This window comes from Leptopilina heterotoma, unplaced genomic scaffold, assembly GCF_015476425.1.
Source record: "Leptopilina heterotoma isolate Lh14 unplaced genomic scaffold, ASM1547642v1 Lhet_70, whole genome shotgun sequence".
Lineage (NCBI taxonomy): Eukaryota > Metazoa > Arthropoda > Insecta > Hymenoptera > Figitidae > Leptopilina > Leptopilina heterotoma.
Window position 1 is genome coordinate 2,590,534 of NW_025111162.1, and position 27,534 is coordinate 2,618,067.

A 27,534-nucleotide genomic window follows, 5' to 3' on the forward strand; every position below is an offset into this window, starting at 1 on the left:
GTTGTGTTTTTGACTGTTTTTTAACATTTTTGAATTTTTTAAAAATAAAAAATATATTTTTTAAAATCCAAGCTTCCGATCATAAAGAGATAAACAAAGAACATTTCTGCAAAATTTAAAGTAAATCGGTTGAGTAGATTTTGAGTTATCGTGTCAACCAGAATTTTTTTCAGTTATAAACTTCAACAGTTTATAACTTTTAAAAATTTTAATTATTTTTTTCTGTATTCTTTAAATATGCCTTTTTAGGTAGCAGTTTCACCGGATTTCCCGATGAATTTCATGCGTTTAGCGGTTAGGCCACGCCTTAGCCCTAGAATCTCACCGGGAAAACCCGTGAGCGTCCTGCATTTTTACTGTGATAATTTTCACGCGTTAAATGCATATTTTTTCATGGGGAAAAGCCTTGTTTTTTCTCTCCGTGTAATTTTTCAAAAAATTATTACTAGGCATCAGGCTAAAATTAAAACATTCACTTTCTGAATTCTGATTCATGTTCACATCAGAATTAAAGTCATGTTATTTAATGTGATATATTTTTCCATAATAAAATATATCGGATACGTGAATAACATATCTTTAATGGGTTAATATAGGGGAGAGTGGGGCAAACCGGCCAGGGGTTAATATCTCCGAAATGGCGAAATTGTCAAAAGTGCTATTTAGAAATTTAAAACAACCATGTGTAGTATACCTTATTTTCTCAATTTGACAATTTTTACATTTGTTTGTGCAAAGCTGGGAGCAAAAGTTTTTTTTTAGTTTCTTTCTACACTTTTACGAATTTTTTCTTAAGGAATTTTTGAGGAAATCGTGTAATATTTCCAAATATTAGGTCTTGGGTTTTGAAGGTACACACCTCAGGAATATTTACCACCAAAAACTTTGATGAATTTGCAAAGCGTTTCTTTTAAACAAATATTTATTCTCAAAATGAGCCTGTGGGGCAAAGCTGTCAGTTTTCGGTGGGGCAAACCGGCCATAGGATATTTTCATTGTATCAGAGTTTCAAGAAAATTATTATTAATTAGAATGTTTTTTTTCATTAAAATACTTACTTTCAATGAAAAATAATTGTCTTCCAATGAGAATTAGACCCTTTAATATTGTTTCCCTGGTAATTTCAAACATTTTTGTTTTGTTACACTGAGAGACCTTTGGGTCAGCAGCAGACTTTTGATAGGCTGCTACTGACCATTTTGGAGGAACGCTACAGGACTATACTTTTGGGTTGCTGCGGTAAAATCTTGGGCGCGTGACAGTCCCATTAACAGCGCACGCGCTGTACGCAAATACCTAACCCATGTGAAATGTGTACAAGTTGTCTGTTACATGGGTAGCTGATGCCCATAATCTGAGGATATTAAATTAAAAATTTACTTTTGTTTCTTAAAATCGTTCCTACTTTTGCTATAAATTTTTGTCCGAGACTGTTACTCAAGAGATATATCTTTATTTTTTTAAAGTCATCTTTTTTCTCAGTTCTTTACTTATTTTTGCTTCCTCTTAAAGGAAGCCTTATAGAGATGTCGATTTCCGAATTTTTTAGAATCAATTATTTTTACAAATTTTCAAGTGTAGTATATATAATTCGTCGAGAGGAACAAATGTCCGGATGTATGTGTGTATGTATGTGTGTATATCCCAGTAAAAAAAAAAGTATTCAGAATAGAGAAAAAGTATTGGTGGAGACGTTCGGTGAATGCGTTTTCGCGACAAAACCGTATTGGTGGGTTACGGTGAATACATTTTGCTTACCGTGAATACTTTTTTTTTTAAACTTTCGATTTAAAGATTCCTAAGCAAAGTTGAGAATATTTATAAAGAGCGTAAGTGAGCTGAAGTATAAAAATGACTATTGCGAGAAGGAAATAAGAAATTTTGAGAAAAAACGAAAAATTAAATGTGACAAACAGATTGTCAAATGTTGATCAATTACCATATGCTTTTCTGTGCCTACAACGTATGATGATTAAAAGGAACTTTGACGTTACCGGCGGAACTTACTGTTTCACATACATTTACTTGGATTTCTCAAGTTTCTGTCGGTATCGTCAATGTTCCTTTTCATCATCATACGTTGTAGGTTTGTCACATTTAATTTTTCATTTTTTCTCAAAATTTCTTATTTCCTTCTCGCAATCGTCATTTTTATACTTCAGGTCACTTACGCTCTTTATAAATATTCTCAACTTTGCTTATGAATCTTTAAAACGAGAGTTTAAAAAAAATGTATTCACGGTAAGCAAAATGTATTCACCGTAACCCACCAATACGGTTTTGTCGCGAAAACGCATTCACCGAACGTCTCCACCAATACTTTTTCTCTATTCTGAATACTTTTTTTTTTACTGGGATGTCACCGATTCTTGTGGACAAATTTTCTCTTACACGTCTTGAAGAATTTTGATAAAATTTTGTAGGTGTATTACGGTTACGAATACCAAAAATCAGACAGAAGGATTTTCAAAAATATAAAAAAAAAATTTTTTTCAACAATTTTTTAATTTTTGAAAAAATTAATTTTTGGATTTTTTAAAATAACTTTTTTCTATATTAAAATTTTAATTAATTCTTGTTAAAATTGCATTCCTGACATAAAAACGAATCGATTCATGTATATAAAGTATATATTTTATCAATATTTATAGAGTTAATAAATATTTTAATTTTTCTAAAAAAATTGAAATTTTGTATTTTTTGAAATTTTATCTTAATACTTTAAAATAATTATTATAAAATAAAAAATTAAACAATTGGTATATATTATATTGAGGAAGCTTTTTTATCTTCTTTCAATTAATATTGATAGTTAAAAGTGCCAATAAATTTTTTGGTATTTTTTTTAACTTTACGTTCTGTAGGCCTCTGAAAATAATTTACTAAATCATACTTCTATCTCAGAAAAAAAAACAAAAGAAATATTTATAAAAAAATGCATGTGAAAATAAATGGATTTATACAATATAGAATAAAGTAAAGATAATTTTAGAAATGTAAAAAGATTTATAAAAGTCAAACTTACTATTTATTCAGTATGATTAATTAATATTAATAAAAAAGAAATATAAGTGTGGTTTCTGTAAATATTATACAAAAAATGTAAGTACTCCGTCATTTCGAAGAAAATAATTTATTTCAATATATGCTTTTCTATAAGATTCATGAGATGCAAAATTTCGTTAATAATCTTGAGAAATATTATCTTTAAACTTTTTTCAAAGTTCATTTAAATGAACTGGTTGGCAGTACATTAAAGTACGTACAAATAAGTGTCTTAATTATCTGAAGTTTGAACTATTATTTGAAATTAGGAAATTAAAACGTCTTTGACCAATTGATAAGAAAGAAACGTGTAAAGAAATCTTACGTGTGAATCTTATTACAAAAAAATGACGCAATTTACCAATAAGAAGCGTCGAAGAAAGTCTCACGCGTAAAGACAGCCATACTGAGACACACTCCTTTTTAAAAAAAAAAATATATAAGGGGCCGTACACATAATACGTCACGCGGCTAGGGGGAGGGAGGGGGTCTGAGAATTGTGACTAAGTGTGACATGGGGGAGGGGGGGGTGAACTCATGTGTTACGTCACAATCTTTTAAATTCAAAGATTATAAGAAATTATATGTGACAATGTCACTTTTTCTAAATAAAACAAGTTAAAAATGCTTTAAACTATTTAATATCTATTATGTACCTATTTAACATCTATTGATTTATTATTTATAATATAATATGATAAATAATATATTCTCTTAATTTGAATCAGTTAAAAATCTTGGTTTTAACTGACAATCAGCAGTGACTGACTTTTTGCTTCTGAATCAGTTAAAAAATAACTGAAAAATTATCCACAAAACACCGAAACTTTTCTAAATATGTATATTAAAGATTTGCTTGCATACTTCAAAAAATTTACTTGCAAAGTTTAGTTAAAATTGTGTAAAGATTTAAATTTTTTACTACAATAAATGTTTATCGTCAAATTTTCTTAAAAATATAGCTTGAAACATTCCTGAACATTTTAATTACATTTTCGACTATAATTTCGTGAATATTTTCAGGAAAGTTTCGCGTTAAACATTTATTGAAGTGGGATATTTAAATCTTTACACAATTTTCACTAAACTTTGCATTTAAATATTTCGAAGCTTGCGAGTAAATCTTTAATAAATTTTTAGGAAAGTTTCGGTGATATGTAGGTAGTTAAACGTGACTAAATGAATCAATCAAAAAAAATTGTATTGAAACATCAGTTATTTTTAACTAATTGTCAGAAAAAAATATTTTTAACTGATTCAATAATTTTGAGTGTAGGATATAATATATAATGTCAAATGTATAAAATTCACATTAAAATTTACGTGTGTGACGTGACGTTATAGGGGGAGGAGGGGGGGGTTCAAGGTTTGTGACGAAGTGTGACATAGGGGGAGGGAGGGGTTAAAAATGGTCAAAAATCGCGTGACGTATTATGTGTACGGCCCCTAACGACTCAGACATTTTTATAGAAAAAATATTTACTTTTATTTCAATAATTCAGTGTAAACATAATTCTTGATTAGTAAATTAGGTCTTTGATTTCCTAAATATATAATTGATGATTCCCAAGATTTAACTCGTGAAAATGCAACATATACTTGCCCATGATTAAATACATTTTTACGAAGGTCTCCACCAATCTTGTCAAAATTTGTCCTTGGCTTTTATTTATTGTCATTGCGAATGCTAATTTTATAGGAAATTGCCGTCGTTTGAAAGTAAAGGATAAATATCCTCACAATACAACGTAATACGATTTATAAATACAATATCTCCAACCTTATCACCTGTTAAAATACGACAACGTAGCAGACTGTTTGATAGTTCTAATACCTGCATTCGCGTTCCATTACATAAACCTTCATTAATACTAAGATTTCGAAGTAGCATGACAATACAATTGGCTCTTAATCGTAATTCATAAGGCAGGAAATTTGATGGATTTAAAGTATTCAAATACTCTGTTAAAATAGCATCATTTATACTTCCATTATCACAATTTTCGGTACTATCAACACTTGTATAAATTCGCTCACTTTTATTATCAAACAGTTCGAGTACCTTGTTGTTAATTTCATCAACATCAACATTTCGAGCAGACAATATTGCTACTTTTGCTAAATCATCGCATTTTTTATTGATAATTAATTCTCCAAATATTTTATGAATGATATCACCATTCTCTACACATTGCTCTGGTGCTAGTATATTATTATCATTATCATTTAAAGTACCATTTCCAACTGATAACAAATATTCTGAAAATTCTATTTCACCAGGTAAAATTCTCATATTTTCTGTTAATGATATTACCTTAAAATGACTCCATAATGTGCTAGATTTAATAGATAAATTAACTAATTCGCTTTTAGTAGCATTAACTTTAACAGGCAATAATTGTCTAAAATCACCACCCAAAAGCATAGTTTTTCCACCAAATGGCATATCAACATTCATAAAATCGCGTAATGTTCTATCAATTAATTCCATAGCATATCTTGGCGCCATTGGAGCTTCATCCCAAATAAAAACATCAACCTCTTTCAAAAATGTAGCTTCCTTAGATTGACTTTTAATATTTGATGTAGAATCATAGAACAATGGAACAGGCATCCCAAACGTTTTATGTACAGTTTTACCACGGGGAAGTAATATTGCGGCAATGCCTGTAAATGCCATAGTACAAACACATTTTCCTTTACTTCTTAACAAATGGTATAAAGTTGTATAAACAAAAGTTTTTCCGGATTCACCTGGTCCATCAATGTAATAACATGAAGAAGATGGTATTCTTTTATCTTGGATAACTACATTTAGTACTTCATCAACAATATCCTTCTGTTTGGAATTCAGTTTCACATATTGCATTTCACCAATCTCTTTATGTTGTTGTAATGACATTTTGTTGTTCGTTTGATTTTCTGTTTCAATACTTATTTCATTTAACTGTATCATTTCAAAAAAAAATTGCGAATATTTGATCCTTCATGCAACAGAAAGTTAATTATATCATTATATGCTCTTTTATGAGCTTCATTAGATGGATAATTTTTCTGATAATCTTCAGACATAGCCTCTTTAAACTTTTCCCAAAGTTCGTTTGGATGAACTGGATGGCAATAAATTAAAATACGCACAAATAAACGTCTTAATTGTTGTGGCATCATCCATACTTCTCCTTCTGTCAAAGCACGTTCCCATTCTTCATCATCTTCAATAAGGCCTAATGCTAAACATGCACTACGAAAAGTGTCATGTACAATATTGTTGACAGTTCGCAGATGATCATAACTTGTAGCGCCTTTAACTACTATTAAAAGTAATCTAAGATGAAACAGTTTTGATTGACTGGGCGAAATTGAATACATCCGTCCAATGACATTAAATGACCCTTTACGCTTCACCCATTTTAATGTATTTTCACCACGTTCTTTCTTAAAAACATAATAACATGGAATTTCTGCATATATATATTGTCTAGCTTGTGGATCACGCCTATTTAAATCGAAGTATTCTAATAACATAGTCCGTTTCTGTAAAGCTTCATTTAAAGCATCATCATTTGCTTCTTCACTAATGGTTACAGTATGCCGATTAATTAAATGAACAGGTAATCGGAGAATAGAATGACTTTTACTCTCTAATGGTCTACCAAATATTCTATCACATGCTTCAACAGGACTAACATATCGAGTTTCAATAAAGTTTTTTATTTCATCATATTCTAAAGAACTTGTATTATTACTACTATCGGTAATTACTACAGCAGCAGCATCATGTCCCTTAAAGATATATTTATACAAATATTTTACGGATTTAATACTTGAAACTACTTCTACATTAATATGACAATTAAATAACTGAAGTAATGTAGGATTGTATGGAACAACGTATTGATTATCTGTAGTTCCTCCACTTAGGCGATCGTATTGTCCTGTATTAAGGCGGCGATACGTTGCGTATCCGTTTTCATCCATTATTGTCTCAGAACAGAATTGCTTTGGGAAACCTTTCAAACATTTACTATTATTATCTTTACACCAATTTCCACATGGGCCATGAATCATATTTTTCATAACGATGTCATGAAGTATAACATTTTCTGATTGACTTGGAATTTCTGCCGAAATATATTTGTCTACAATCTCGGGTGTTGTTATTTTATAATTTTGTTTCAAAGTCACTAATAAATGCATATGCGGCAATCCACGTTTTTGATATTCAATGACATACACATAAGCAATCACTTCGCCAAATAAAAATTCCTTTACAATACTATTCCTTTACAATAGTATTAATAAGTTTATCTTTTTTTATGGTAAAAACACGCGATACAATATCTGGTCTGTCAGAGGCAGTTTGGTTAGGTAATAAATTTTCCTTTATTTCACGCCAGTTTGGATTACACGTCATCGTAATAAAAAGATCAGGTTTACCAAATTTTCTCACAATAGCCATTGCATCTTGGTAATGCTGTAACATATTTCTCGGAGAACCTGTGAAAGATGATAGAAGTATTACAATTTTCCCAACTTCATTGTTCAAATCATCAGCTCTTCTTTGTAAATGATCAATTAGACCTGAAATAATCTACCACCCTTTAAAAATACATTGTTGTCCCTAGAAGCCATTCTATGCCTGATGTATGCAGCTCTTGATACACGTTTATTTGTATTAGCGCAGGTTGTTTAAACAATTAATTAAATTGTTATAGTTTTTTTCGTCCATAAGAAATACTTAAACATTATTTTAATATTATTTTTGATATTCCTCTGATATTCTCTTAGATTCCCGCGTCAATGGACCGCTGCGCGTGACGTCACATGCAAATCCCGTTCTGCTCGGGATAAACAATGTTTAAATAAGTCAGTTGTCCAAGCCGTGCCATTTTTTTTCTCAACGGAATATTACTCAGTGGTAATCAGAGAATAAGTACTATTTTTTCATTTTGAAATTCGATTGAGAACATGGTTTTTTGCTAATTTGTTATAAATAAATAATTTGTTTATTTATTAAATTTCAATATTTTTTTACGAAAAAAATTTTATTCAAAACTTTGACTCAAATAAAAAAGAATGCCTCTTGAATCATTAAAATCGGTTAACAAGTTTCTTTTTAATTAATTTTTTAAAAAAAAGTGTCTGAAAACTTTAATTGTTTATAACAATAACAAAAATTTTTTTTTTGGCAAATCCTTTGACATAGTGTTTTTTTATGTAAAGCACTATAGAAAAAACAACATTTTGGCCAAAAATAAATTTTTTGAATTTTAGGTGGCACGTTTCAAAAATTCTTACTCAAATACTTTATATCTCTTATAATTCAATTATTAGCAAAAAGTTTCAATTCTTTAAGAAGTCTGACAGCTTCCGTTGCTTTCTAAATAACATACTTATGTTGTGAATCAAGGAAAGAGCAAAATGTCCCCTACTGTCCCGTATAACAGCTTTATTCTTATTATGTGGGTAAGAGTTTTTAAATTCAGTGTATAAAAAACAGGAACTTTGTTTTATATGATAAGAAGTTGTTTATATGAATATAGTATAGATATTCTTAATATAATATTTGTTCTTTTTTATATAAGGTTTCTTTTTCAAATGTCCCCTACTGTCCCGAAGTACCGTAACCAATCTTCTCTCATTTTTTGTATAAAAACAAAAAAGTTTGTTGTCCACGCAATAGAATTAATATTTATCTATATAAACGCCTCTTAACATTTACACAAAAAAAGAAAAAAGTTCATTTATTTAAAAAAATAAAGTTGAACGAAAACCAAACAATAGTGATCATATTCTGCCAAAAACCTGTCTGCAATTAAAAAAGATATTTACACTACCGTCGGGAATTATCGGTACGGCTGCACGCACACGGCCCAAAAACATACCAATCTTTAAATCATGATTTTTTTGTAAATACAAATGTCAGAAAATTAACAAATATACCATTCGAAAGATTATTAAATTTTACGATTAATGATACATAACTGAAAATTTTAATAATTTATACAAGGATTGCAGCAATCGACAAATTTGACAAAAAAATTTTTAAAAATAAAATTTGTTTGGAAATTTTTTCAACCTCTGCACATTTTTTAAAAATTGTAGAAAAAATTTGAAACTTACATAAATGTGATCATTCGAGTCTCATCTTTCATTTAAGACCAAAAGAGTTTAAAAATCTTAATCGGCTAGTGAGATATCATTATAAACGTCCAAGCATATTTTTTGACAAATGCATTGAATTAGTCGACTTTGAACGGTTTTTGGCTGAAAATGCTCGGACGTTTATAATGATATCTCGCTATCCGATTAAGATTTTTAAACTCTTTTGGTCTTAAATTAAAGATGAGACTTGAATGATCACATTTATGTAAGTTTCAAATTTTTTCTACAGTTTTTAAAAAATGTGCAAAGGTTGAAAAAATTTCCAAAAAAATTTTATTTATTAAATTTTTTTGTCAAATTTGTCGATTGCTGCAATCTTTGTATAAATTATTAAACTTTTCAGTTATGTATCATTAATCGTAAAATTTAATAATCTTTCGAATGGTATATTTGTTAATTTTCTGACATTTGTATTTACAAAAAAATCGTGATTTAAAGATTGGTATGTTTTTGGGCCGTGTGCGTGCAGCCGTACCGATAATTTTATTCCTGACGGTAGTGTACGTCTTATGTTATAACCACTAACCCTTTCGATTTTTTAGAACATTAAATAATATAGAAAACTTGATTACAAATACAAAATCGAAAATTCACATTTTAACTTTCCTGCAGACTATATTTTACCTTTTAAATGAAATGAGCCATATAAATTCTTGTGACTAAATTTTGAAATTATTTTATTGTAACTCTGAACCTTTCGTCTATTGTTTCGTATTGTCTAAGTGAATCTAAATTTATTTATGTATGTATGTATATATGAAAAATATATGTTGCAACTTTTTATATTAAAAAATGGTATTTTGTTTCAATATTTTTGGCGAAAAAGTTGAAAAAATCGCAATAAACAAATTAAATTGGTAAGAATGGTGTAAATTACAAAAATAAATGAAATAGGTAAAGAAATTTGAAAAATATGAAAAGATAACAGTCTGTGATCTGTAAATAAAAGAAAAATATTATTGTCAGAGATGAAGACTATATGAATTGTCTGCAAATCTACACAATAAATATATATATATATATATATATAATTGTCCAAAGAGAAATTAATGGCGTATATAGCCCTGAAATTGTTTACTGCGAGAATATTTATAATATAAAGGATTTGTTGATATCATGAAAACAGGAAATAGCACGGCAGAAACCATGCGATGAAAATACGCGTACGTGTTATTTTTCAACACCAGAGAAAAATTAATTCATTGTTATGTAAGAAAATAAGGTCGAAGAATATTTAGCGCGAAGAGATGATATGCTGCATTCGCGTGGCACAAAAATAATAAATTAAGACACAATCATTATTATCGTCTCGACCCAATAATATACGCAAATATATACATTTCAATCTAGAAAATATAACTTGTACTACTTATTATTTCAAAAAACTATATTTTATATATATATATATTTCTAATACTATATATTTCTATATTTATTATATTCTTAAAATCCTTTCTACCTACTCATTTCTTCATGTGTAATGTATAAACTTTCGTTTTCGAGAGTGAAATTCAAATTGTGCGATAAGATTCAGTAGCCGTAACCTTCGCGCCATATTTATATAATATAATAAGATTAACTTCTATATAAAATTATCGATCGAACCGGATAATTGAAGTGCTGTTGCATATTGTTAAAAAAAATTAAACAAATCTATTCAAATAGTCTCGTTAATTTTTATCTCCATACACACTTTTTACCGTACGCATTTATTATATTTATATATAAATTTCAAAACAGAAAATTGAAAACTCCCGTTAACTCTGACGCATACAATATACAATAAAAAATGTTATACAATAGTGTTCTGTGAATGAGAGAACATAATCGTCAAGCAAGTCAGACAAGAATAAATTTCCTCTACAATGACAAGGAGAAATAAAATATAAAAAAATAAATTTTTTTATTACTTCTTCGCAGAAATAACCATTTTTTCAATAAAATGTTTATTTTACTAATTACTTTCACAAAACAAGTTTAGTAAATCTTTATACAACTCAGGCGTATTAAGATCACTTTATCTACCTGTACAGGCGCGTACTAAGTTCCCCCTTATAACCCAGCAGTCAATAATGAAACCATTATAGCCCTAGGGAGATAATGGTTACTTTATTGACCAGCTGGGTTATATGGGAGAACTTAGCAGGCACCGGTACAGGTAGCATAGAGTAACCATAATACGCCTTTGTTGTATAAAGCAAAGTATGCAACAAAAGAGGTAACCTCGTTTATGACCTCGCACAATATTGAAAAACGAATCGTAGCACGAGCGAAGCTTTTCAATTAAGAAAATTCGTAAATAAAAGTATAGAAATTTTTTTGTGTGTACCTATTTAATATATTTATATATATTATGAAATTAAGAAAATTCTTAAAAAGTATAGAAATTTTTTTGTGTGTACCTAGTTAATAAATTTATATATATTGATACCGGTCACATGTATGTGAAAATTCCGCGAAAGAAAAACACCACTGCACAAGTTGAGAACCCTTCTTTTTGAAGGTCTCAACTTCGTGAAAATGTGGTATCTTCCCTTGGGTTGACTTTTTCGACATCGACATGTAGAAAAAATTAGTCTAGCTGGGCCTTACTCGTCGATTTCCCTGACCGCACGCCTTTCTCTGTCTTTTCTATCTCTGTCTCTCTCTACTCTACGTTTCCGCTTTCTCTTTCCTCCCCAGCAAAGATTCAAAGGGCCCAGCAACCACTATATATCTATATATACTTCGAGTTAAAATTCGTTTTAACAATTTTAAAATTAACTGGATATATTGTAATAATGATTTAATAATCATTAATACTTATACTTATGTTGTTTTACTATGAATTAGTTTAACAATATTTGACTGATTAAGTATAAATATTATTATTCTTATTGTTATAATTATTATTATATTAGTGTTGTTATCATTAATACTGTTAATATTATCAACACTATTATGTTTTATTGAATTGCTGTTCATTTTTATCAATTTAATGTTAATTATTTTTCCTTGGAGAAATAATTCTTTTAATGTTTAAAAATAATAATTTTATTATTAATACGTTTATATTATATTGAGTATTAATTTTGATTATTGTTTAATTGTTTAATTAATAAATAAATTAGTATTAATTAAATAATTAATAAATCAATATTAAATTCAATAAAGAGATAAATATATTATTTTATTTATAATATAATATTATACAACGTTAAGCAAATTATATGCATTATTGGTAGTAGCTGAAAGCGCCGAACGTAAGTTTTGCCGAACGATGATTTCGCCGATAAACGCTATATTCAGACTGCTCTTTGAAGAGGCGAATAATAGAGGGTCTACTCTGTTAAAAGATGACTTCAGATAATTTTAATTTCGGTGCGTGAATTATAGGTGGATTAGTTGTACCTCTTGTGTTGAATAAAAGGGAGAAAGAGTTTGTAAATAATAATTTTGACAAATGAAAAATGAATAATAATTTAACAAAGATAATTAACTTTATATTAATTAGAAATATAATAAATAATTTTAATAAAATGTTTTGTGTGTAATTATTTATTTTAAATTAATTCAAAATACTTTTGATAATAGTAGAAATATACAACCTACAAATTTTTAATTTTATTAATTGTTACTTGCAATTGACTAATTTTAAATAATCTACCCTACAAATTATTAATTCATTAATTTATTGATATTGATTAATTTTAAATAAACTAATTTTCATGTTATGAATTTTTAGTCATTTTAATTGATAAATTTTACATTCTGTAAACTGTCGTGTTGTTAAGTTTCTGTTTAAGAATTTTCTTGTTAATTGCAACCTTAAAATCTTAATAAAAAACTTTTATTCATAAGAAAATAAAAGATTCGTAAATAATAATTTTATTATTAAAATAAGATTCTAACTCCTCCTACTTTAAGAAAGCAATTTTTTTAGTCGTTGGTTCAACATTACCAAAAGGGAGTGAATATTTAATTTTTCAAAAGTTACATTTAGTATATTAACCAATTAAGAAAAAAATACTTCTGGCCAATAAAAATAAACTCCACCTATTTTTAAAATGCAATTTTTTATTTTTTAGTTGAGTTAAACAAAATGGAAAAAATAATAATTATTTAAAAAATAAAACATATAATACCAACCCCCAAAGAAAAAATGGATGATTTAGACCCATAAAAATAATAAACAAACTCCTCCCATTTTCAAAATCAATTTTTCTATTTGTTAGTTGAGTTAAACAAAATGGAGAAAAAATTAATATTTAAAAAATATAAAATTTATTCCCAACCCCTAAAAGATAAAATGGATGTTTAAGACCAATTAAATTAAATTTTAAACTCCTCCCTCTTAATACAAGCTATTTTTTATTCGTGGGTTCAGTAGAACAAAATGGAGAAAAAATTAATATTTAAAAAATAAATCATATAATTCCAACCCCCAAAAGATAAAATGGATGATTTAGACCAATTAAAATAAAATTTAAACTTCTCTATCTTAAAGAAAGCTATTTTTAGGGTTCCGTACACCTACGGTGTAACGGCGGAACCCTATTGGTGAGACTCTGTTGTCCGTAGCCAAATCGTGTCCCCCCCCCCTAGCGGCTAAACTATTTGACCTAAAGAGCTCAAATTTGGTCCAGATATGTATTTTTGTTATTTCGTAGATTATAGGAAAAATATAGCAAATGTGATTGGACGTGATGGTCATAGCGTTGTCAAGGAAATAACAAGATTTTTGGCCAAAAATGCATAAAAAGTGACCATTCCCCCCCCCTTAACTTCTAAACTATTCGACATGGAGAGCTGAAATTTTGCATGCTGGTGTATTTTTACTCGAATATTACAGGAAAAATATAGAGAACTTGATATGTAATGATGGCCATAGCGTTGTCAAGGAAAAACTAAAAAAATTTTAAAAAAAAAATTTTTTTCTCTAACTTTTACATTATTTGACCTCATGAGCTGAAAATTGGTATCCTAGTGTATTATTACAGTCTGACGACAAAAAATTTATTTAAGAAACTTTTTGAAAAAAAAATCAAAAAAAATTTTTTTTTAATTTTTTTTTCAAAAAAAAAAATTTTTTTTAATTTTTTTTAGTTTAAACACGTGGTATTAAATATTTTAAGGAAGAGAGTGAAATTTTAAGAGAATAAATGAGAGATTGTTTTCTGACTTTAATTTCTTAACTAAAAAAAAAAATTGGACAAGTGCGAGTTGTACTCGCACTGCAATGGCGGGTTCCGTACACAAATATTAAAACAATACTTGCAACATTTATCGGTAATTGATAGAATTAAAATAAACAATTAAAAAAATATATTAAAATCATTTGATAAAAAAAATAACTAAAAAAATTAAAGTATTGTATATATCTAATATTGTAAACAATAATAAGCAGAGGAAAAAAATTTTCAAAATTATAGTTCCTCTGCTTATTATTGTTTACAATATTAGATATATAATACTCTAATTTTTATAGTTATTTTTTTTATCAAATGATTTTAATATATTTTTTTAATTGTTTATTTTAATTCTATCAATTACCGATAAATGTTGCAATTGTTTTAATATTTGTGTACGGAACCCGCCATTGCAGTGCGAGTACAACTCGCACTTGTCCAATTTTTTTATTTGTTGGTTCAGTTGAAAAAATGGAAGAATATTTATAATTTTAAAAACATAAAATTTAACCACAACCCTTTCCGAAAAAATAGACTGCTATTAGCCAATAAAAAAAGATTTATATACTCCTCCTATTTCAAAATCAACTTTTCTATTTGTTGGTTGAGTTAAAAAAAATGGAGAAAAAATTAATATTTAATAAATAGAACATATATTTCTAACCCCCAAAAGAAAAAATGGACAATTTAGACCAATTAAAATAAAATTTAAACTCCTCCTTCTTAAAGAAAGCTACTTTTTTATTTGTTGGTTCAGTTGAAAAAATGGAAGAATATTTATAATTTTAAAAACATAAAATTTAACCACAACCCTTTCCGAAAAAATAGGAGGAGTTTTAATTTAACTTTCTATTGTTCAGTAGACTTTATTTTGTTTAACTGAACCAACAAATAAAAAAATTGAGCTCCCGCGGCCAATAACTCGATCTGCGCTTGAACTGAAAAATCCAAGCCAGTCAAGCCGTCAAAAAATGAAAAAAAATAAAAGTCGGAATTTTTAATTTTAAAACATAATACCGTATAGAGCATAAAAATGCGCAACTTTTTTGTCTTTGAAATTTTTTTGTAGGACATTTATTTTTAATAATAATGGACAAAATCTGAATTTTTTTTATTCTTCAATTTCATTGAATTTCAAAACATAAATTGACTTTTCTCAAAAAAATCTTTATGAAATTAATTAAAAATTGATGTAAAATTATTTGTTATTGTAAATAAAGACCTGTCGGTAAATACGTTTTCTCAACTTTGAAGAGAAAAAGTATGCGGTGAACTTTCGAGTTGACAAAACTTCCAGTGAGACATTTGTTTATTAACATGTCAAGAAGTTTTTTGAAAATTTTTATTTAAATCGAATGAAAAATAAACAAGGTACATAATGTTTAAAAAAATATACGTCGCGCGGCGTTTTGACATTTTGACGCGAAAGCTTTACGATAGGAGGAAATTATTGGTAACTATTGCTATTTTCTGTTGATTTATTTAAAAAATAATTTTATTATTAGTATATCTGACTTTTTAAAATATATACATAACTTAAATTCTTTTGTTCTTAAAAATTTGTTAATACTGTTTGGTTTTTCAAACCGCAGATTAAAACATTAAATAAAAAATAAAAGTGTTACACTGAGAAAACATACTCGATTCAAGTAAAAACATAATTTTAATTGATTTTGTTTAATTTAAATTAGTTTGTAAGCTTAATCCTAATATATAGAAAATATCTACTGCTTTGATTTAAAAATAATATTTGTTTGAATAATTATGTTTAATTCAAATATATTTTGTTTTGGTTTAAACAAAAAATACCTATGTTTAAAAATTTTGTTTGATTTAAACTTAAAAGTTGATTATAAATAATTTAAAATCAACCATAAATTAAATATATTATTTTTATAAATGAACCAAAAAATATGTTTGAATTAAACTTACATTTATTTGACTGTAAAGCAAAAATATTTTAAGTTTGATTTAAAAGAAATTTGAATTAAATAAATTGTTTTCTCAGTGTATTCTTAATCTGATTGTTTTACTTTTTTGGTCGTTTTCTTGAAGCACCTTGCACACACTTTACTTCTGACATTATTTAAATATTTTTTATTAATTTACAATTAATTTTCAATTTTAAAACACATGGATTATTAAAAAACTTAACGACAGGAATAAAGTAAACTGTATTTTCTTCGAAAATACAAGGACCTGCTATGTTTACATTAATGCACAGTATATAGTGCATCAAAACAATCTTAACCTTGGATTGAGTTAAAAGTTGGAAATAAGATTCAAAAAACGTAAAAAGATGCCTATCATATATAAATGTATAGAATTGGTTTTATTTTAAATACAATACATGCATAAAATTATTTTTTAAATAAATCAACAGAAAATAGCAATAGTTACCAATAATTTCCTCCTATCGTAAAGCTTTCGCGTCAAAATATCAAAACGCCGCGCGACGCATATTTTTTTAAACATTATGTATCTTGTTTACTTTTCATCCAATTTAAATAAAACTTTCCAAAAAACTTCTTGACATGTTAATAAACAAATGTCTCACTGGAAGTTTTGTCAACTCGAAAGTTCACCGCATACTTTTTCTCTTCAAAGTTGAGAAAACGTATTTACCGACAGGTCTTTATTTACATTAACAAATAATTTTACAATTAATTTTTTAAAATGTTTTAATTATTTTATCGTCTTCAGTAGACCCTGATACGTAAGTATATCAATTTTTAATTAATTTCATGAAGATTTGTTTGAGAAAAGTCGATTTATGTTTTGAAATTCATTGAAAATCGTTTCTTAAAAAAGAGTTCGAGTTGAAATCGAAATATCGAAGAACTCGAAAGGTGGAACCACACGAACACGGACACACATAGTGTTCTTAAATTCTCGAGAATTTAAGTTGGGGTAATTTCCCTGAGGAAATTACGGTAATTTAATTTTTTAAAGAGAATATAAGAGAATTTAAGAGAATATTGAGAATTTAAGTTTATTTATTTAAATAATGTATATTTATTATTTTTATTAATATAAATACATATAATTCAGCACAATTGCGATGATTACTTTTATCTAAAAAAATTCTTTAAGTTATATATGTAAATAAAAAAAAGTAAAACCACAAATTTTTTAAGTTATAAATTTAATGTCATTTGCATTTATAAGGTTTATAAAATATGCGTAACTTAATACGAATAAAAGTTTAGATACTTTTGAATATAGATAAATAAAGAATAAGGATTATATTTAACATTATATACAATGAATTAAAAAATTTTTTAAATAAATATTTTGAAATTATTTGTGAATAAAGGCTTTCTGTCAGCTCTGCTGCGAGAGTAAGAGAGAAAAACCATTTAATTTGAATTTTCTGACTCTCTTGCTCTTATGTGTTACCATGACAACCTGCAGTCAGTAGAGCTGTGCAAGTACCTTTAATATATAGCATTTGTGGCATATTCTTGTTTACAAAATTTACAGAAGAATTTAATTGTTTTTGTATTCATTGCTTTTAAAATATTTCCATTTTACACTCTTTGGTTTTGTCATTTTTTAAATCTTTAAAAATATAGCCACTTTAATTAACAAAATAACTACTAAATAAAAACACAACGTCGGACAATCGAATTTACCACAGTGTAACGACAAAAGTGAGGTTATGTCACATTCTCTTAAATTCTCAGAGAATTTAATCGTCGGTTATATTCTCGGTAATATTCTCGTTCTCGGTAATATTCTCTGGGTAATATAACCGACTTAGAACACTAGACACACACAAGCATGCCTGTCACAACACATACATTTTTATTCACAAACACAAAACACATACACTGAGAAAAATAAAAGGTTAAATATAACCAAGTTTTAGTTAAAAAACAACCGAGCGATGCTGCTAATATAGCACTTGCAATGTGAATTGTCTGCAGTAACCGATCAAAGACGATTAAAAATTTCAGTAGAAACTAGTTAAGACTACTCGGTTACGGTAGCTTCTTTCTCTATTACTGTAACTAACAGTTTATGATTAATGCTCCGTAAACGTTAGTTAACTTACTCGGTTACTGTAGCCACCTAAAAAGGCTACAGTAATAATATGAACTTGAATATTGTAGTCAATTAGCTCTGTTATAATAAAGAAACCGATTAATTAATTTTAAACCACCCAACTCGATTAAAATATTTTTTGATTAATAAAATATTCCCTTGATAAAAATTATTTTCTTTTATTGGAAAGAAATCTATTTGATTAAAAAATTATGTTCTAATTTACAGATAACCAAAATTTTCTGTAAATTAAAATTCTTTTTTATAATCAAACAAATCTCTTTCAAATAGAATAAAATACTTTTAACCTCTTTAACGTGCATCGTGTAATATGTCATCGGGGATGAAAGGTTTAATGCGTTAAATATTCTCCGTTTTATTTTTATTTCTATGTATCTATTGTAGATGAATTCTATATTTGATGGCTGCTGTAACATAATCAATAAAAATTTGTATCGCGTCGGTAGAAACCAGAATTTGTAACAACACGACTCTCCGGAAAAGACGAAACGAAGTGACTGACTGACTGTGACTGACGATATGTCGCCTAGATATGTTTACTCGGTTAAAATCTCACAACTCAACGTAATTACATGAAACTCAGTTAATATTAATCGCATAGTAATAGTTTATATTCAAAAAACAGATAGGTAACAACAACCACGAAAGTTTGTTTCCATTATGCACATTTCAGATTGGTTAAGATAATCCTTTGGAGGATTATTTTTAACAGATGTGTTTTAACCATCTCAGCCCGGTTGTGATAATCAGTATAACTTAGTTTCTTTTAACCATATCTTATTTATTTTTAAATACTTTTTTTTAACCGAGCTATTTCTACCACTCGGTTAAACGCAATTTTTCTCAGTGTATATAAGTGATAACAATATTTAATATATAATCATAATTGACATGACATCATGATTGTTAACTATTAGAAGTTTTAATTTATTTAAAAAAAAATATATAATACATTTTTAGAAACACAAAATAGGTTAAGGCCAACGCAGAATAGATCTGTAACCGGAACCGCAATCGTAACCGTAAGCGTAAGAATGAGTTAGAGAAGGATAAACAATATACCTATCCTTCTTTAACTCATTCTTACGGTTACGCTTACGATTGCGGTTCCGGTTACAGATCTATTCTGCGTTGGCCTTTAGCTGTCAAATTGTGTGTATATATATTAAAGCTAGGTCGGGGCCGACATATGGCGCGCGAATTTGAATTGGTATTGTTGAGTTTGGAGCTGTCATGGACACTAAAAGAAACCTAACCTAATTGTTGAATATGATAATAATTTTTAATTAATTATGATGAATAGTAATTAAGTATGAGAATTATCCTTTCTTAAAAAAGACATGGCATAAGAACACCACACAAACAAAAAGAATTTCTGTTGTTTTGGTAGCTTAAAATTATATTAAAACAAAAAAAACATATTAAAACATACTAAACAATAATAAATAAAACAATTATTTGTGGAAAGATGTATTTTTTATATCATTACTAAAAAAATACATAAGGAGACACACGGTAGTTTTTTGATTATTTTTTGTTTGTATATTTTGTATAAACTATAGCTTTCGTTCAAAAATATTTTTAGTGCTGAGTGATTTCGTTAAAAATAGTTAATTTAAAAATAAAAAGAAGTTTAAAAATAAAAATTTAAATAGTTAATAATATTTTAAAATGAAAATTTAAAGTATTATAATATAAGAATACAAAGAAATCTAAAACTAAAATCTAAAACTAATCTAATCTAATTATCTTATTATAATGATTGTAGATCAAAAGTTCTACACAAAAATTTCCAAAACAAATGTTCCAATCCGAAAGTTCCAAAATAAAAATGAATCAAAAGACAAAAGTTCCAACAAAAATAGTGCCAAAGCACGAAAGTTCCAATATAATTTTAAATGTAATGAGGAGCAAATGAGATAAACACATTCAAAGCATTCGTTAGAAATCGATTTATCAATGTTCAATTTAAAAAAAAAATTATTACCAAAGATTTTTCAATTTAAAAAATATTTCAGCCTAACCTTGATGAAAACCTTTAAATTCCCTTATTACAATAGACTTTAATTACAAACAAAACTTTTTAAATAGAAAAAAATATTCAATAATGAATAATTTATTCAGGGTGTCTACTACTTCCCGGTTAACTGGGAAAAACCAGGAAATAGTCGGAAAATGAAATATCTAAATAACATTTTTATCAAATCGTGTGCTATGTAAGGAAACAGCTTGGTCGGAGAATTTTACCTAAGCATTCAGTATTAGAAGAAATAATTTTTCTCATGTTTGAAATTAAAAAATTAATTTCTGTTTTATTTATAAAGTGTTACTTTATAGCTTTTTTATAAAAAGATTTACTATTTGAAGGGTGGCATGATAAAAGGGGTTTATCAGATTTTAAAAGCTTACTCCTCATATATGTAAAAAGTACAAAAATTTTAAAAAACATTAATGATTCAAAAAATGTATGAAAGAGACAAATATAAATAGGGAGAGAAAGTTAAAAGACAATATTATGACTAATATTGTGGTCGTTGGAAAAAAAAAGTTTTGAAAAAAAGAACTTTTGGAACTTTCAGTCTTTGGAAATTAAAATCTTTTGAACTTTTTTTCATTGGAACTTCTGTTTTGGAACTTTAGTCCTCCAACCATTATAGCAGAAAAACAAAAGAAACCTATTTTGAGCATATGCCTTAAAACATAAAGTATATTATTGTCATTTACATTAATTTGCTTTGGATTGAAAGAAATATTATAATTATAATTATAAAATACAAAAAAAAAAAAATATGTATAAGTTAAAAAAAATTATTAACATTTAAACAAATAAAGTAAAAATTATTATTGTTGTTAAGTTACCAAAGATGATACTAAATGTAATAACATTGAAATTATTATTTTACTACTAAATAAATAATATGTGGACGTCCATATGAAAAGGGCCCATTTTGGCACTATTGGAGTAATCCCGAGTCGAACTTTTAGACCTGCTTACCTCCTTAAAACTGAGGGTTTGTAAGGATGTAATAGGATGAAAGCAGAGTTTATTTGCATTGCAAGTTAACTCTGATTACCTCCTGCAAACCCCTGGTTAGCGACAAATTTAGATGGTAAAAGGGGGAAAGCAGGCGTTCCTAGAACCTTATTAAATACTGCTTGACCCTTACTTACAGAATTCTTTCCTCTCCAAAAACCATGGAAAAACTGCTCATAGCATATTTGAGATCATTTTTAACTAATTTTTATAATAACTTTAATTAGTAATAAATAGCATTATTATTTAATGATTTTTACTTTTTTTTTTTAATTTAATCGTGACCAATAGCGAATTCATAAATAATGTTAGTATATATGTGGAGATTAATGCATATCCATTTATATATATAAAAAAATTTTAATTTAATATTTGTTAATTAAATTATTTAACGGTGTATATAATCATTAAATTGCATACTTATACCTATACAATACAGAAAAATCGGAATAAACGCAAACCTACGAAATAAATAAAATCTAACGCACGCGAGACTTGAACCTACGACCTACGAACTACGGACTACGAAACTAACGCCCTAACCACTATGCTACGGAACCTAACTGAACACAGACGCTCTATTTTCAGTGACTTGTTGAGTGATTTAATTAAGCATTAATTGACACTAATACACTACAGCAAATAAATAAATTGTTTAATAATAATAACCTTTAAACATTCATAAATTAATATTTTTATTATTTAAAAAAAATGTCAAAACATTTCAGTTAAAAATAATATTTATAAATTAATAATAAAAAAGTACATGTTTCGGTAACCTATTCGCAGTTTGAAGTTAATTGTTGTTTACATTTTGGTTTCTTAATCTTTTTTTAATTTTTCTTTTCAAATATTTTCAATTTTAAAATTAATGTATTGAAAATCTTCGAATTGTTGCAAAGAATTTTATCAAAAAATTTGATAATAATAGAATATTCCTTCAAAGAATTTCTTTATTTAGAAAAATAACTAAATTCTCGCAAAGAATTTTATTAATATTTTTAAAAATCCTAATTAAATTTTTTTGAAAAATTTCTTTGAATTTTTTTTTAAACTAATGGAGTTTCTTTAATAATTTTAATTGAAAATTTCGAAAGCAAATGAATTTTATGAAGAAGAATTTTATTAAAATTGTATTGAAAATAAGTAATTTCTTGCGAAGAATTTATTAAAATTTTAAGAAATAATTAAATTGTTTATGAAGAATTTTATAGAAATATTTAATTAATTTATATTTATTTACTCTCCCTGCATTATACAGGGTTCGAGATTACCAACCATACATAAAAACTTAACCTATTATACATTTTTCTTAAAATCTACCGCAACTTATAATACCTAACTTAAAACTACCTACTCCTACAATCTAAAAACAAACTAAAAACTAATTGCGCTTCTTTAACCAGTGCCAGGGCTTCCGTTTCCAGTTCTCTTATGCCCTTTCTGGCATCGTCATATGACTTAATGATCCCTCCCTACGTCACGACACTAAATTAATCCCTCTTTCCTTTTTCTTCTCACTTCCTCTAAATCATTCATCCATCTTTCACCCTGCCCATTCTCATCCAATATCCACATCACTCTTTCAGTCACGCTTTGCCCTTCCTCCATTCGTCCACTACAACACCTTTCCAAAACATGCTCCCAATCCTTTCTTTCATACTCACATATTCTGCATTTTCTTTCATCCTCTTCCATCCAGTACTTACATTCTCTCATACCTTCCCCCATTCTAAACCTACACACCCTACTCCACTTTTCATACTTCATCTTCCTCCCCAAATATTTCGGCAATCCCTCTCCTTTTATCATTTTGTACCATCTGTTGTACCTGGACTCCATTACCTTTTTCCATCTTTCCTCCCTATCACATTTACCCCAAATCTCTATTATTTCTTTCCCTTTTTCTCTACTTTTCCCCCCTTCCCTTAATGCTTTCTTTCTTTCCTTTTCCCACCTTTTACACCTTCCCTCTCCTTCCTTAATTAGTCTCCAACACATCCCTGCTATTTTACTTCCCCTTCCTTGCTCCAGTTTTTCCTCATAATTCCTCGCTCTCCTTCTCTGTTTCGTGACCATCTTCTCCCTACCCAATTCTTCCCTCACCATATACCCCGGGCAATTCCAGCTTACCCCCATCGTCCATCTCAAGAATTTCTCATGCATACTTTCCAATTTTCCTATTTCACTCCATCCCCATACCTCCACTCCATAACTTATTATCGACCATACCAACGCATCAAACAACCACACTCTTTTCTTCCAATCATCCTGAAACCTTCTTTTTCCAATTCCCCATACCTGACCCATAGCTTTGCCCCCCTTTTCTACTCTCATAGCCACATTCAGATCCTGCCTTCCATTGCACATAAACCAATACCCTAAATAACAAAACTCATTCACCTCTTCCACATTCTTCCCATTCATCCTCCATTCTATTTTTTCCTTATCATTCTTTTTTCTGAATCTTACCACTTTCGTTTTCTCTACATTCACACTTAAATCTTTCTCTCTCACATATTTCTCAAACTCTTTCATTAATAATTTCATTCCACTTTCATTCTCAGCCATCAAAACCACATCATCCGCATATGCTAGAGTATATATTCTTCCATTCCTTAAAATCACACCACCCTTCCCTCTCTTACTCATTCTTTCTTCCAGATCCGCAATCAACATGTTGAACAATATTGGACTCAGGGGGCAGCCCTGCCTTAGCCCTCTACCCAACCAAAATTCCCGTCCCAAACTTTCCCCAATTTTTACCCTTTCTTTGGTGTCCTCGTATAGCTCCTTTATCCTCTCCACCAACCCATCCTCTATACCCCTCTCCCTTACAACCCTCCATAAAATTCCCCTGTTTACTGATGGAAATGCCGCTTTTAGATCCACAAATGAAGCCACCAACTTTCCATTACTTTTCCCCAAATTCCTATTAACTAAATAATTCAGGACGTAAATATTGTCCATCGTTCCCATTTCCTTTCTGAAGCCAGTTTGGTTATGTGGTATGCATCCTAGCTCTTCTACCTTTTCCTCTAATCTCCTTATAGAAATATTTAAAAATCATGAAATTTTATCGAAAAATTCAATTAAAGTTGTTTCAAAAATAATTGAATTTCTTTAAAGAATTTTATTAAAATTAAGTATATTCAAAATAATTGAATTCATCATAAGAATTTTAATTACTTTTCGAAAATAATAGAATTATTTCAATTCTTTTGACGAATATATTCAAAAATTGTATTGAGCTAGTAATTTAATTCTTATATAGAATTTTTTTAAAATATTTTGAGAATAATTAAATTGTTTTTCAAAAATTTTAAATTCTTGTTGAAACTAAATTTTATGGGAATTTTTGAAAATAATTAAATTCTTTCGTTTAATTTTATTTTAATTGGGTTAATAATTATTTAATTCTTGCAAAGAGTTTTAGTATTTATAAAAATAGTTGAATTATTTCGAAGAATTTATTAAAGTTTAAGAAAATAATTGCAATTTATGAAAATATTTTAAAATATTTGAATTCATCTAAGGAATTCAATTAAAATTGTTTTGAAAATAATTGAATTCCTGCAAGGAATTTTACTATTTATAAAATTAATTGAATTCTTCGGAAGAATTTTACTATTTATAAAAATAATTGAATTTTTTCGAAGGATTTATTAAAATTTTAGAAAATAATTGAATTCTTTCGTGAAATTTTCAAAATAAAAAATTTTGTAATTTGCAAAACAATAATAAGTTGAATATCTTGTACCGCGCGTAACATTTCCTATTGCGTAAGAATGTGGTAGAAGCAATACAGGGTTTAAGGTTCAATTAGGACTTAACTCCTTCACAGTCGAGTGAAAATAAAGTTTTTGTGCCATAAGTGTTCAAAAAAATTTTTTTTTTTAAAAACTTGATATTGGCATATTATATGTTTTTGAGGTCACTGATTTAAAATCCGTGGTCGAAAAGTCAAAATTCAAAATGGCGGCTTCAAAATATCGACCAAAAAAAAATTAAAAGGTTAACGAATTCGTTAACTTAAAAATTTTTTTTGTCGCTTTTTTAAAGCTGCCATTTTAAATTTTGAATTTTTGACCACGGATTTGGAATCAGCGACCTCGAAAACCCCCGAGTAGGCATTTTTAGGCATTTTCAAACAGATTCGTTAACTTAAAAATTTTTTTTTTGGCTTTTTTAAAGCTGCCATTTTAAATTTTGAATTTTTGACCACAGATTTGGAATCAGCGACCTCGAAAACCCCCGAGTAGGCATTTTTAGGCATTTTCAAACAGATTCGTTAACTTAAAAATTTTTTTTGGCGCCATTTTAAAGCCGCCATTTTGAATTTTCGACAACGGATTTGGATTCAGCGACCCCGAAAACCACCGAGCAAGGATTTTTAGCCAGATTCGTTAACTTTTAAATGTCTTTTTTTTCGATGGCCCTATAGAGCCCACTGACATACATGGCACGACTTTTTTATGGCTCTATAGAGCCCAGTGACAGTGAAGGGGTTAAAAAGGAGTTGTCAGAGTTAAATAGAACTTACGCAGGAGGAAAAAAACACCAAGGGTTTGTTAGGTGCAGGTTAGGGTTAAATTATACTTACCAGGAGGTAAGCAGGTCTAAAAGTTCGACTCGGGATATATCTATATGGGCGTATTTCTGGCAAAATTTGGAAAATTTTGAGTGGTCTTAGAACTTTTTTGATTAAAAATTCGTTGAATTACGGAATTTCAAAGTTTAGAACGTCAAAACCTCATTTTTCTAAAGAACCAATGAAATCAAACAGTTAAATTATCGATAAATTAATGAAAACCGCATGATTTGACTTGTCAAAACATGTAGATTGATAATAAAAAATAAAAAAAAATTAAGATTTTGCTCCAAAATTACTAAATTGCGATTATCTCGAAAACTAGAACCGACAATATGGGCCCTTTTCATGTGGACGACCACATATAATAAATAACATATAATTTCAAATTAAAAATATAATTAAATTAATAGAAAATTTTATACTTAAAAAAAATATTTTTAATAAAATGGAATTCTATTTAAAAAACATAAATTGAAAAAATTAACATTAGAAATTTTAAAAATTGAACAAAAATAAACATGGAACAGAAGCAACGAAGACGGCCGAAGACCGTCTGAGGCGCTATTTAATCAAAAAGCAAAAACTTTACGTTGTATTCTTTTCATTTATTTATATATTTAAATTTAAGAAACAACAAAATAATATAAACAGCTTTTTAAGGTTGCAAGTCCACAATAGCATTTTATGTCCTTATTATTGTGTGTTGAACATAATATAAGAATAGGTATAAATAAAAGTAAAATATTTTTATTGTACACTCACAAAAATGATCTATTCAACATAAAACTAATTTCCTTTTAAATTATGTCCTTTAATCGTTAGCAGAAATAGTTTTATTGTAAAAGGGATTTTTCGAATATAATAAGGTTAGAAGTGTTTATTGGAAAAAAGAAAAACGTTCTGATTTCTTTTGATTTTTAAATAAAATCCTTTTATGTAAAAAGGATAGTTTCACGTGATTTGACGTTTGTAAACAAATTAAAATATTAAAATAAAAAAAGTTTATTTACTCTTTATATAATGCAAAGGTAATCTGCACAAATAAATTTAATGATTAATAATAATAATAAAAATTAAATTATTATTTTAATAAAATAAACAAAATACAAAATTTAAATAAAATATTGTCAATTTTGGATAATTAGAATAATTATTTATGTATTCGAAAACTGTAATTTAATTAATTGAAAAATGTAGTATCTAATTCATAACTTTTTGAAATTTTTAAAATTGATAAAAGGTTATATATTATGGAAATTATGATAAAATAAATTTAGTTCTTCTTTTTATATATTTTATTTGCCTATATCAATTTATTATTTGCAGACTTATGCTATTATTATTTTATTTTAAATTTAATTTAATTTCAAATATTTCATAAATTTGAGTCCCAAATAAAAAAATTATTATTACAATTAAATAAATATAAATTAATGAATCACAGATAATAAAAATAAATA

General features: G+C 27.7%; 2 protein-coding genes across 8 annotated transcripts in view; both read right to left on the reverse strand.

Moving 5' to 3' along the window:
* Window positions 1-27,534, reverse strand: part of LOC122510570 (disintegrin and metalloproteinase domain-containing protein 10) — a 1,090,443-nt gene that overhangs the window by 1,012,222 nt on the left and 50,687 nt on the right. The window lies entirely within an intron of this gene.
* On the reverse strand, window positions 22,969-24,450 carry LOC122510560. The gene has a single exon (XM_043625317.1). The coding sequence runs from the start codon at window positions 24,448-24,450 to the stop codon at window positions 22,969-22,971; it is 1,482 nt and encodes a 493-aa protein (XP_043481252.1).